At 44.1% G+C, this 12,412-nt stretch overlaps 1 protein-coding gene across 15 annotated transcripts in view; it reads right to left on the bottom strand.

The window, feature by feature from the left end:
• The window catches only part of CACNA1G (calcium voltage-gated channel subunit alpha1 G), a 140,791-nt gene that overhangs the window by 7,303 nt on the left and 121,076 nt on the right, over positions 1-12,412 (bottom strand). For 13 of the 15 annotated variants that reach the window (XM_062623522.1, XM_062623523.1, XM_062623529.1 and 10 more), the window contains 4 exons: positions 11,290-11,601; positions 8,912-9,052; positions 5,652-5,786; positions 2,462-2,651 (listed from right to left, as the gene is read on the bottom strand). In XM_062623522.1, coding sequence (XP_062479506.1) covers positions 2,462-2,651; positions 5,652-5,786; positions 8,912-9,052; positions 11,290-11,601 — 778 coding nt within the window. Of the gene's footprint in view, positions 1-2,461; positions 2,652-5,651; positions 5,787-8,911; positions 9,053-11,256; positions 11,602-12,412 lie in introns of all 15 variants that reach the window. The other 2 variants (XM_062623537.1, XM_062623538.1) reach the window with 2 other exon arrangements.

The following is a 12,412-nucleotide window of genomic DNA, read 5'->3' as shown; positions in this document are numbered from 1 at the left end:
CTATTGCACCTTGGACCAGACAGGAACGTCAAAACCACTGAATTCAGCAACTGGCTCTCCATGACTGGGAAAAAGCTCTCACTTGCTAATAAATTATTCCAAAAGTGTCTATTATTTCATTTTTCTTGGCATTCTCCCCTGATACAACTGGGACTAGCTCCTGTTGAGAACAGAAGATTAGGAACTAGAAGTTCATCCTGACTGGCAACTTCTATATCCCTGCTTTAGGGCCAATAACTTTGAAGGCATCCACACATCTCAGCACCACAAGGATCTGACTTTGAAAGACTCCAGGAAAGGATGTCTCCATACCTGAGTGCTTTGAGACCAACTGCTGGGATCTCAAAACCAGTGCACACACTGGATATGAAGCAAAAGGGAGCGGCACCTGGCAGCTTTCAAGGCTAGTTTTCCAAAGCATCCCAAGAGAAGGAAACACATACTCCCCAGCCTCTTCCTGACCCTTTGTGGTTGCTGGCTACTTCTTCTAAAAGGTTTGAAACTCGGCATGCTCCCCCCCAACAAAACAGGCTCAACGTTTCTCAAAACAATTCATTTAACCTGGACTGCATCCCAGAGAATCTCATTTGTCCTGGAATCTTTCCCAGAACAACAGCCCCATAACGAAGGAGTATTCAAACAAATATCTCCTGCAAGTGCCAGTGTTTCTGACAACAAAACCTTTCTCAGCTTGAAATATTATGGCTTAGTTGGGTGATGAGGGTGATTTATTAGAGGCACCTGGCACCTCTTGCTGTCTTCACAGCACTTTATAATATTACAAACTGTAAACAGGTAGGGGTGACTTCCGCCACCCTGAAAAGCAGTGACATTGGAGGTGGAACAGGACAAAGATGCATATGCCAAGATTTGGGCACTTTACCCATCTCTGAGCACCTTGGCCTTCTTAAGACGATTGGAATTTCAGCAGCAGGAGAAAAAGACAAAAGGTTTAATTGCTTAATGTGGTTATGAACAAGACATCACCTTTCCAAAATACTTCTGCATCCCAGTGGAATGGTTTTGCCTGTGGATTTATAAGGGTGGAATGCCGGCCCTCCCCAAGCCAGTGCTGTCAGAAGGGGCCATTCATCTTGAAGAAAGAAGGGACTCAGAAATTACCCATCTTAGTCAAGTTGATGTTTATGTTGAAGACAGAACAAATGCATCTGAATTAAGGGTCAGAAACAAAGCCCTGGAAACTCCCTCTGTAACAAACAGGATTCTTTTGGGGTTCTCTGGGATTATATCTATGAGGAATTTCTCAGCTGTTGCAGAGAACCGTGAATTCTGGCTCCACTGAAGGCAATGGGAGCCTTGCTATTGGCTCAGTGGGATTTGACCAGGCTTTTAGCTGCACCGTTTGCATTATGTGCAAACAGGTTCTTCAAAGGACAGCTCCTGACCTTGAAAATCCTGTGTTACGGCAGTGATTTCTTACAACTCCAGATTCATCTTCCTCCACTGTGTCCGCGTTTTTGCTGCTGTTCAACAGTCGCTATTCATCCAGATTCTTATTACTATGCAAATTTCAACATCTTATTTCTAATCTATTCAAATCTCCTCCCATTCCAAACAGTGCTGAAATTATGTTCTGCTTTAGAGGCTTTCAAATGGCAATACTTGTAAAAACTCCTCTGTCTTATCTGTGACAAATGTCTAAAATGATGGTGTGTACAGAAGAATTAAAGACAGCTCCATTCATTTACCAGCAGAAGGTAACCCCTAGAAATTAGAGTAAATGAAAGCACATTGATAAGCACCAGGAGGCACCTGCAAGTACAGGTACAGAGGTGCACATAGAGAGTGAGCCCTTGGTATCTGCAGCACACTGTATCTAAGAATACCTCCAAATTTAGCTGTAAAGTGTGTCTCTCAGCCATGCACACTGGGAAGGACAATTCTGAACTCTTATTTTCCATTCATCTCACACTGAGATCTCTCTCAATTCAGCACATTTATGTTCATTTTGCAGGCATTTAGAGACACCATTTTCCCATATTTCACAGATGCTCCCATATAGAACTTTCAAAACCTGCAAGAATAGGTACTGCTGCAAAAAACAACTGCCATGAGGAAATATCTTTCTGCTGGGATTTCTGCTCTGGGGCCATAGCTAGATCCACTGAGATGGATGGAGCCCAGGCTGTAAGGACTGTAACCTTCAGGGAACCAGGCAGGGGGGATGATCAGCATTGAGCCAAGGCAACTGCTCACTGTCACATTAGCAAATAAAAAGGTCAGAGGAAAGGAGTTATCTTTAATAAACTGGACTTTGCAAGTTGTGGAGGGTCTTTGCAAAGCCATTCCACAGACCTGGACACCAACAGCTCCTTGGAAACCAACGGCAATGGCCAACAGCCCATGGCAATTTGCTGCCTCCTACTGAATAGCTTGGAAAATCCCAGCTAGTGCTTTGTATCGGAAAATCCTGCTCCCGTTCCAGCTGACAGACATGTACCTGACTGGGACTTGTGGTGTGCTGGATTCCTCTCACCCAGGGAAGCGGGGCAGGGGCTGGAGTACGGCGGCTGGAACATGTAGCTGTCATTTGGCAAAGAGTGTGTGCGCCCCACCGAAGGCTTCCTCACACTCAGCAGGTCCTTGCTGGGAGACAGGGTCAGCGCGTTGTCTTTGGAGCGGAGATCAGCCTATGGGGAAAGGCACAGTGAGGAAGGAAGACAGGATGGGATGGGAAGAGGAGAAGTGCCCAGAAACGCTAGCGACAGCCATTGCAATCAGTATGGCATGATGGGCATGCACATAGTCAGTATGTACAGGTTGCACGAATGGATCTACCAGGAAGCTCTACCCCTCATTTTGTATTGTCAATAAATTGTCACACAGAATGAACCACGAAAACAGAGGAAGCAACACTGTAGTAATAAACCATGACTATTTCAGGGGTATGCAATGAAGGCATCATGCCTCAAGGCTAGCAAAGGTCACATGCTTTGCATAACTTTGATCCTCTGCAATAAAAGTAAAGCTCTTCCTATGTGCCCTCATCAGCAAGTCAGACTTTTGCAAAGGTGAGGAGTTTCCTCTTCTAACAATAAGAGAAAAGAAAACAAAACCAAATGCAGGAACCAGTTTACAGAAAATACTCTCTAGTCCAGCTCCCAGCACAGTTTTATTGGTTTTTCTTCTCACATAATGAGTAACTAAACCCATTTTATTGAAAGGGATATCTAAACCTGCTGCTTCAGGGTTAAAGCCATTCTCTAATTAGAGGGGATCTAATGCAAGCAAGGGTTATTGTATATATGTTGGCTGTGGAGTTTTTACAGCCAAAGAGTCTCTTAGAATGGGCAACTCCAGAGCCAGTATCAAATGAAGTGGATTTGGGTCTGATATCATAAGGAAATATCTCCATCCCAGGAATGTTCTTGGGTGTTATTGTGTTGGACAGTATGAGCAAAAACGGAAGCAAAGTCAGCTTCCCTGGCTATTTCTAATGAAAGAATTGTTTCATCTTTAAAAGGTCTCCATTGAAAAACACAGAAATAAGATGTGACACTGTAGTCTGATGCAGTATATTGCTGATCAGTTTGGGGGAACTTTAAATCTTATTTTCTGACAAATCTTCCCTGCTCTCAGTGCATTACAGGTTTGCTGAAATCAACACTGAGACTTCCGCCCCCCCCCCCCCCAATTTTATCCTTCAGTCATAAAAACAAAATTTCACCCTGGCCTTTTGTTTGCACAAGAAACATGATGAGATAAAAAGGAATTACAAAAAGGAAAAAAATAATGAGGAATAAAGAAAAGGAAAATAAAGGAAAACCACCATTGTAAATTTAGTGGAGGAAATGGATCTGCACTGTCATGCAGCATTAGTTTCAGTCCTCAGGAACCTGCTGATTTGGATATAGCCTGGATACAGCCTAGATAAGAGAGACTGCAGTCTCCTGACACAGCGCAGGGAAGGAGAAAGAAACCTGTGCTGCTAAAGCTGAGACGTGGGTTCTGGGAACGTCTCTGTTCCTCCCTGCCTTCCTCTTCTGAGCAGCATGTTTATGCTATTTAGCTTTCACATTATTTAGCTTAAATCAGAGAAGATGGCCCAAAACCTGAGGTTTCCAATTCAAAACCATTTGGATCTGAACACAAGTATTTGGCTTTGAGATCCTATCCAAACCCAACCTTTAATGAACCTTTAGGTTCATTGACAGGATCCAATACCACAGCGGGCTCGTTTCCACTTCCTGATGATCTTGAGGGAAATCTCAGGAGTGAGCTCCATGAAAACCAATGGCTGCAGAATGGTCTTGTGAGCGGAAGCACATGACTGTTTGGTTCACTGCTAGGTTTGAAAAACACGTTGTCTTGGCTTGACTGAAAATCAAGTCTGAGTTTTCCACGAATTAAATCCCCCCCCTCCACCAAAACCCAACCCGAATCTATTTTGAGTCAAACAAAACATTCTGAGATAGTTTTCAGCTAAAGCTGAGTCTAAACGAAGTGTAAAAATGCTGCATTTAGAAAAGATCTCAATGAAAACTTGCAGCGTTTCAGGAGTTTGGGAAACTGTTTTGACTTTGTTGGTATTGACACAAATCCACAGAACACTTTGTTCAACCTGGATTTGCTTTTCATTTTATGGAGAGAAACCATCTCTCTCAGTTATACCCTTGGGACTGCTGTGCTGTCAAAGAGATTTGTCTAATCTCAGCCCAGCTCTCCAGACTAACTGATTTTGAAGCCAAAAGGCCCATACAAATGTTAAACGTAGCTCACAAAATCTTTGGCACGTGATGCCATGAAGCATGATGGGAAATATTGTCACGGTTTAAGAGGTGTTTCCCAAATAAGTGCTATTAGGATGGCAGTCGACTCGGATGGTAGGAAATTTATCAACAACACAAACATCCAAAGGCAAGTACATGAACAACAACAAAGAAAACAAGAATGATCCAAAAATGTTGGAGAAGGAGGTATGTCTGTTGTACAGCAGAAAAAAAGCACTTGACTGCTACACAGCTAAAAATGTCTAATGTTTCAAAGAGGAGATGGTTAAGGCAGGGTTCAAAATACTGGTTATTTCATTCAAAAAGACACAGAGGAGTCCAAACATTGTTTTGGCTTTTTGGCTTGATGGCTGCTAGTAAGAATTCCCAAAACAAGCAGCATCTCGGAGAGATCCCCATCTGATATTTGTAAAACAAACAGTCTGGCACCAATCACACAAAAAGCCTTGTGGTGCCTGTGTTCATAAAGACAAAAATCCAGTACAAACCAAAGGGCTGGAGATGATCCCTCAGCAGAGGACACGAGCCATTAGCTCGTGGGTGTCGCTTCCACCCAGCATCGCTGATTTGTTTCAGATGGGGAGGAAATTTCAACCTTGTTGCTTTCCAAAGCATTTTTTCACTATTTATTTTACTTGTACAAAACACACTGTTTTTGCATAAGACACCAAAGGAAAAATAGGAATAACTACTTGTTCCTCACAGGGAGCCAAGTCTGTGGACAAGAGCGGTAACAACCCAGGACCTAATGGCATTAAGGACAACGTCCTGGTCAGGGGGAAGGTTGGTGCTATTTGGAAACGGGCTTGAATGGAAAATGCCATTAGGCAGGTGTAGAGAGGTGGAAGCAGTATTTCGAACCCTGTAAACATCAGACTATACAGCGACCAGTGTATGTACATTGCTTTCCAGAGCATTAAGTAAGTGTGTGTTAGTATCATCAGGAAAAGAGTCATCCGTCAGAGCTAAGGACCAGGACTTTTCAGAGAGAATATCTGACGTCAGAGACAGAGCCTCCATCTCAGCTAGAGGGATCTAAAGGGAGAGATGATTAAACATAAGAAACCAGGACACAAATCTTTTGGAAAAGAAAGAAAACAAAAGGTATCATAATCTACATACTTCTAGACATAAAGCAATAAGCCTGCAGTGGGAGAAGCTACATCATGCACATTGTTACTGGGGACAGAACGTTAAAGAAATGAAATATAACAAAGGAATGAAAAAAAAGAAGAGTGGGACATTCATACTTAAATGCTCACCAATGACCTGAGAGGGAGTTTAAAACCATACACTAATGCTAGCATTGTATTTTGCTGTTCTCCTGTCTAGATGAAGAACCAAAGTAACTTTACTTTTTATACTAGAGAGATTTATCCTCTTGGTTATAATCAAATACAAGAGGCTTCAAGATCTCTGGACTTCTCTGAAGTTGTTCCTACCTAATAACCACACTGTTCTCTTGGCCACTGGGCTAATCCAATTGAGTCCACAAAGATTCCCCAAAATCATTTTGCAGGTGGGGTACAGAGCATGCCCTTCCCTGCACTCTAAGGAGGGTATAGAGACATCCCTCTCCCCAAGAGGCAGATGGGACCATAATTAAATTCCTAATGACTAAACAGGGACAGGGAGAAACAGAAGGCTTGATTTCAGTCAGCAAATGCCTTCAGTGGGTTTCGGTCTGCTAAGTAGCCTCTAGTGCCTGGGTAAGCATCAATAACTGTCCTACTAAAAGAACTCCCTACACCTTTCAGCCTCCCAAATGCCACCCCAGCCCTGGCCCCACCAGCCTTCTCCAGCTCTGAGCAAACCCTGTACCGATGTGTCTTGCATGAACGCATCCCTGCTGAAGGCATTCAAATAGCTGATAAAAAAATCTTTATCAAAATGCTGATGAAGCCCTGTCCCTAGACATGGAGCTCTTTACATAGGAAATATGAAACATCACTTATGGTTTTTGGAGAGGGGAAAAAGGAGGCTGCAGCATCTCCCCCTTCAGCAGCATCCCTGCTGCCAGGCACTGCAAAGAGGGATGTTTGCCCTCAAATGCAGGCTCAGGCCCCCCCAAATCCCCACCTTGGGTATGTGTCCAAGGCTGGTGCCCAGGGCACTGGGGAGGCATTTCATCAGGTATCCTATAGACGTGGCTAATCTGGACAAGCTCCAGATGCTTCCTTTTCACTTCTCACTCTGCATTTCTTTCCCTATCCTCTGTGCTTGAAAAGTCTTTCAACAACAATATATCTTCCAAGAGAAACCACAGAGGCTCGGATCTTTTGCATTGAAGTTGTCAAAGGGCTGGATTTCCTCACTCTTAGAAATAGCATTGGTAGGGTGAAATAAACCCAGTGATGAGTGAACCCTGAGAGGCTCAAAACTTCAGCTGAGATAAGAGGGTCGGGCTCCTCTCATCTAACCTTGGGTTTGATATCTCTTCTAATACAGTCATCTGCTGGCAGTGGATAAGAGAGATGCTTTGAAGGAGCTCCTGATTTCACATGAGGCTCCCCCAAAAAGGCATCACTGCAGAAGCTGCCCACACAAGGACAGTGATTCCTAATGGGAAGGCACCAGTCGGTGCCCAGGCGTGCAGGGAAAGGCTGTGCTAAAGCCTGGTGGACACCGACAGCTCCTGCCTCACGGAGCCGCTCTGCTGGAGCTGCTATTAATCAGGTATCTTTCAGCAAGTCCCAGCGCTGCTCTAAATTCCTGACTTGCCTCAGAACATGACAAATGGTGTGAACAGAAAAGCCAAAATGTAAACAAAACATCAAATTCCCCCTTCAGCCTCCGCGCTCTCGAAATTGAGTTTGAAGCTGTCAAAACATTTTGTTGGGAGCGTTCAACTGATTTATACAGGTTTTAATTACGGGGGGGGGGGGGGGGGTAAAAAACCTCAAGCTTAAATTTTGACAGAAAAAGCCAAACTGGAACATTACGGTTTTTTCATTGCAAAAATGTCAAACCCTTTTTTTTTTTATTTTTTTTTTTCTGCAGCAGCACTTCCCATTGAAAAGTGTTGTGACAACAGATTTCCAAACAGCTCTCACTGAGTTCAGCACTGACCCTCTGCCTTCCCTGCCAAAGCTACTGTCTCTATTCCTCTGGCAGTTCTTAGAGGCAACCACTTCCTCTATAGCTTAATAGACCTCCATCTGGAAAGCGATACAGGGCAATCAGAGGGAGACGTTATCCTGCTATATAAATACCTGCAGTAGGATTTCATTTTACCTGAGCTTGTTCCTTTCCTCTAATGAACCGCTGAGTTGGATAATTTAGTGTCAGTGAGCTGATAAATAAACACACTGATTTAACACAGAAACTGCTATTTTTAGCCAGAAAGGGAGGAAAAAAAAATATATGAAGGAATATGGAATTTGCTCAATCCCAACTGCAGGGAAAACTAGGTATGTTTGAATTATTATTATGGTTACTGCTGAGATTTAGGGAAAATATTTGCTCTAAAGAATAACATGCTTGAGAAAGTAGGTATTTTATCCTGAGAAGTAAATGAACTAATTTCAAGCAAGCATTACAGCCCCTGCTCAAGAAAGCACTGGAGCACACCATTACTTAAGTACATCATTAGGGGCTGCGTCACCTTCTAAAGTCAGTTTAGATCAGAGATGAGGATCTAGTTTACAATGACCCACTTGCAAAAAGCCTCTTTAGGAAAATCATTTGAAACTGGATTTTCATGCAGTGTAGGTAGGCATAAAATGTAAAGAGCGTTTTATGTTCCCCACCCGCTCAGGCTCTGCTCTAGGGAAACCTCACACCATACTTCAGGCTCTGCACACGTGTCCTGCCATTGCTATGAAGCCCTGGTTGGGAACAAAAAGCCAAATACAAGGACCCCACTGAAGAATGAAGACAAGATATTGTATATTTTCCCTGCAACACTCCTGAACAGTAAATCCCAATGCAAAACTTCTTACTGTGTCGGAGAGGGAGACTCAGAGCCTGTACTTTTCCTCTTGTATTGATATACAACATCATTAACCAAGACATTATCTCGACTCCCACAGAAAACGCCAAAATGACTTATGCTTCAACATCCCTGTGACTACATTACATAAAGAACATTAACTCTCTACTAAAGGTCTCAGTCACATCGAGTTTGGATGGAAACTTTGCAGGAAATTAGGAATATTAACCTGGTTCTCAGAGTTGTAATACTCGGGAGCTGGGAGGGCATAATGATGGTACACAGAGCCTGACAGGTTGTCCATCAGCTTCAGCTCTCCTTCCAGAGATCCCTGGATCAGCAGTGATATGGTATCAAACAAGTGCCTTTCCTAGGAGGGGTGGTGTATAACATGCGGAAGGAGAGAGCAAGCCAAAAAGAGAGGAAAAAGGCAAAGGACAGAGACAGAAAAAGGACAGTGTACAAAACCCAACAAACAAAAAGGGGGAGAAACAGAATAAGAGAAGGGGTGGGAAAGACAGGGGTGAACAGCAGGAACAGAAACAACAAGACAGGAGAGGTGAGGCAGGAGAGGAGAGAGAACAGTGCAGTAATATCACGGTGAGCAGTGACAGCTTTCTCAGACCCTCCTGGGGACAGCTCTTGCTCTCTGCAAACACAGCCAGTTACTGATCTGAGCTGTACAAAGGGGCTGGTAGAGGAGCATCTTGGTACTTGGTGCTGTGAACACTATTGCTTTAAATCTTCTATACCCATTGTCTACATTTCTGAGCTAGAGGACCCAATACTTGACACCTAAATCCATATCCAGAGGGCACATCAATTAGAATAACCTGACTTGAAGAGAAGCTGAGCCTCCTCTCCATGAAAGCTGCAGCTGATCAGGATGGACAAACATCAGGCGACTAATTCATGTGCCAGACATGGGTTGAGGTGCCTCAGTTGTCCTGGCCAACTTCAAACCAGCTCGCCACAGCACAGACATAGGAGGTTATACGGAGCAGGTCTGGCTTTTGCAGGCAGCATGGGAGCAATTTAAGGATTGCACTTTTCACTTTGGGAATGCCTACTACATACAATGGAATGAGGACCATCATTACAGTCAAACAGAACATGGTGCAAAAATCCTGGGGAATAGGCAAGCAAAGAAGCATGCTGACCACATATCCTTGCAGGGTCATGTCCTGGGAGTTGTATTCCTCTGCTCTCGTGCTCAAGCATCAGATTTGTCCTGAAGATTTTGGCTGGGAGATTAAACAGAATAAAATCTGGAGGTTTTTGAGGTTTCTTTTTTTGAGTGAATCACACTCTGGAGATTATGACTGGAATAAACCCTTTCCAAAGCCACCTTCAGAGAGGGCAGGTTTAACGGCCTGAAGAGCTGAGGGCATCTTTTCCTCTGATTTGCCTTGCAATTTTGCTATTTCTCTCTTTGCCAGTGTGCGTACTGATGCAGAACAACAGTGCCGAAGACAGCTTGCCAGCTCAACATGTGCAACCACAGCTGGGTCATGATGTTTCTTCCTAGAGGACGTGGTGAATCTGGATTTCCCCATATTGCCCTGAACGCCTTTTATCTGTGCCAAAGAGCAGCTTTGGCCTCCATCTCAGACTTCAGTGACTCCTAATGCATCAGAAATTTCCAGTAGCTTAGGAATTGAAACAAAGCTTAAGCAGGGATTTACTCTCTTCCACCCTTGGACTAAAGAGCATAAATGAGTTTTTCATGCATTAGAATACTCATTAGTCCACCCCAGGCAGAGGCCAAGACATGCTGTTGTGAAATCATGATGTAATAAAAGCTAATGGAGTCTGTGCAGAGTTTAACCCGATTTGCAATCAGCTAAGCCTAAAACAAAAAGCTGGACCATTTTTCTTGTATAGTTCCAGTTCCATTCCCTCCCGAAGGACCTGTCTGGGGCTTGACCTCAACCCCTCTCATTCCTCAGACTGAGTCTTCATCCAGAAACTGTGCTTTAGAGAGACTTATTGCAGCTGGTAGCAGCTACCACATTACAGCCCTGCTCCGGCACTGTTCCTGCTGGTAGGAGTATTGCCACCAGTTCTGGTGAGCTCAGGTTTGAGTCTCCTCTGGATTATTCTATTGTTAAAATAATCTTTTCTTACAAGCTTGACAGTGGGGATGGACTTTAAATTGAGGTTGCATAAAACAAATTTAACACTTAAGCAAAGATTAGCCAAGTTTTATTCCTCTTTTATGTTGTGGCTCACACTCTGCATTAGAAAAGCAAACACATTATGCTCGTGATTTATGCTATCACAAAGGACCTAGCCCAGACTCTGGATTAGAACAAACTTGAAGCCAGCTCTGAACTTGGCAGCTTGGGCACATCTCCAGAGCTAATTGCAAAGCTCTCTACCTCCAAACAGCTGCGTCAAGGTGGGCTGGACCTGGAGCATCAATTCCCACACCACGCAACAGTCAGTGAGCAGACAGTGAGGAATACAAGCCCTGGACGTACAGTTCACTCGCTCCTTCCACTGACTCGTGCATGTCTTCCCCTAGCAGATACGCAGGTCAAGCCCTCTTCACCCTCCAACTGTGATTCTCACCATAGGGTAAACTAATGAGAGCTGAGAATCTACCTTGATTTGCATGGGATTGGTACATCCTTGGGGGCTCTCAGGTCTCTCTCCACCAGCGCTGCCTGTCCATGCAAAGATGTCTGAGGGGCTGTGTTGGCCGGGGGTGATTGTCTTCATTTCCATCTCTAGCTCTGCTTCCAGTTCTGCCTCCTCCTTTGCCTCCTTGTTGCTCTCCTCCAAGTGCTTCATAAGCACAGCAATCACCACATTCACCAGGACAAACTGGGCCGTCAGCACGAAGGAGACGAAGTAGATGGGTGAAATGACAGTGTTGTAACAGGTAGACTCCTGGTCACAGTCTCGCAGCGTGTCCTAGAAACAAGGGGGAAGTGATGGAGGTATGTGAAGAGGTTCCAGCACGGACCTCATCTGCATCTGGTCATCTGGCTGCAACGGGTTCTCCCTTCATGAAGAAAACTGAGAAGATTGGGCAAATTTCATGTCTAGAATAGCAAAACACATGCCATTAAAACCTTGTTTCTGTGTTAGTCACCACAAGCAGGCTCAGATGCAATTGTTCTTGATGTGTGTAACAACAGATATCAATACCCTGCTGCTCCTAAAGGAAAGGCTGTTTTACCAGGTTAGACAAAATATACTCAAGTGTGTCAGATCTAGGGTGAAGCTACAACCCACCAAGTACCCCACAGCAGCTGCGCCTGCAGACACACATTCCTCAAGTTTCACCCCATCATTAAGAGTTTGGTCACCTAACACATACCACAGGCTAGAAACGAACAGAGAAGTGATTCCTGCAGACTAGCTAGCACCCTATTTCTCATAGACCAGATTTCTTCATAATAACATGCCTTTATGGGTGTTCCCTGAGAAAGACTCTCTCTCAGACACCTGGGTTTTCCCAGAAACAAAACCAAAACACCAAAGTAATACCAACAAAGGTAAAAAATAAAACCAATGCATATTACTGAGTTGAATTGGTGCTACTTGAGATAAGTCCCTTTCTTTTTTTCCCTTCTTTTTGAGTTGCTGTCTCAGGGTAAAAAAGGGAATATATGGAGTACACTAAGAGCCTGCAATCATAGACATGGCGTGGCTGGGACAGAAATGTTAGAGGCTTTGCCCAGTGCACGGATAGACAGAGCAGCTCATTGCAGGAGTGTCC

Source organism: Pezoporus occidentalis, unplaced genomic scaffold (assembly GCF_034315485.1).
Source record: "Pezoporus occidentalis ecotype Australia unplaced genomic scaffold, CSIRO_AGI_Poc_V1 ctg254, whole genome shotgun sequence".
NCBI lineage: Eukaryota > Metazoa > Chordata > Aves > Psittaciformes > Psittacidae > Pezoporus > Pezoporus occidentalis.
Note: the sequence above shows the minus strand (reverse complement) of the source record. Positions and strands in the feature narration are given on the sequence as shown.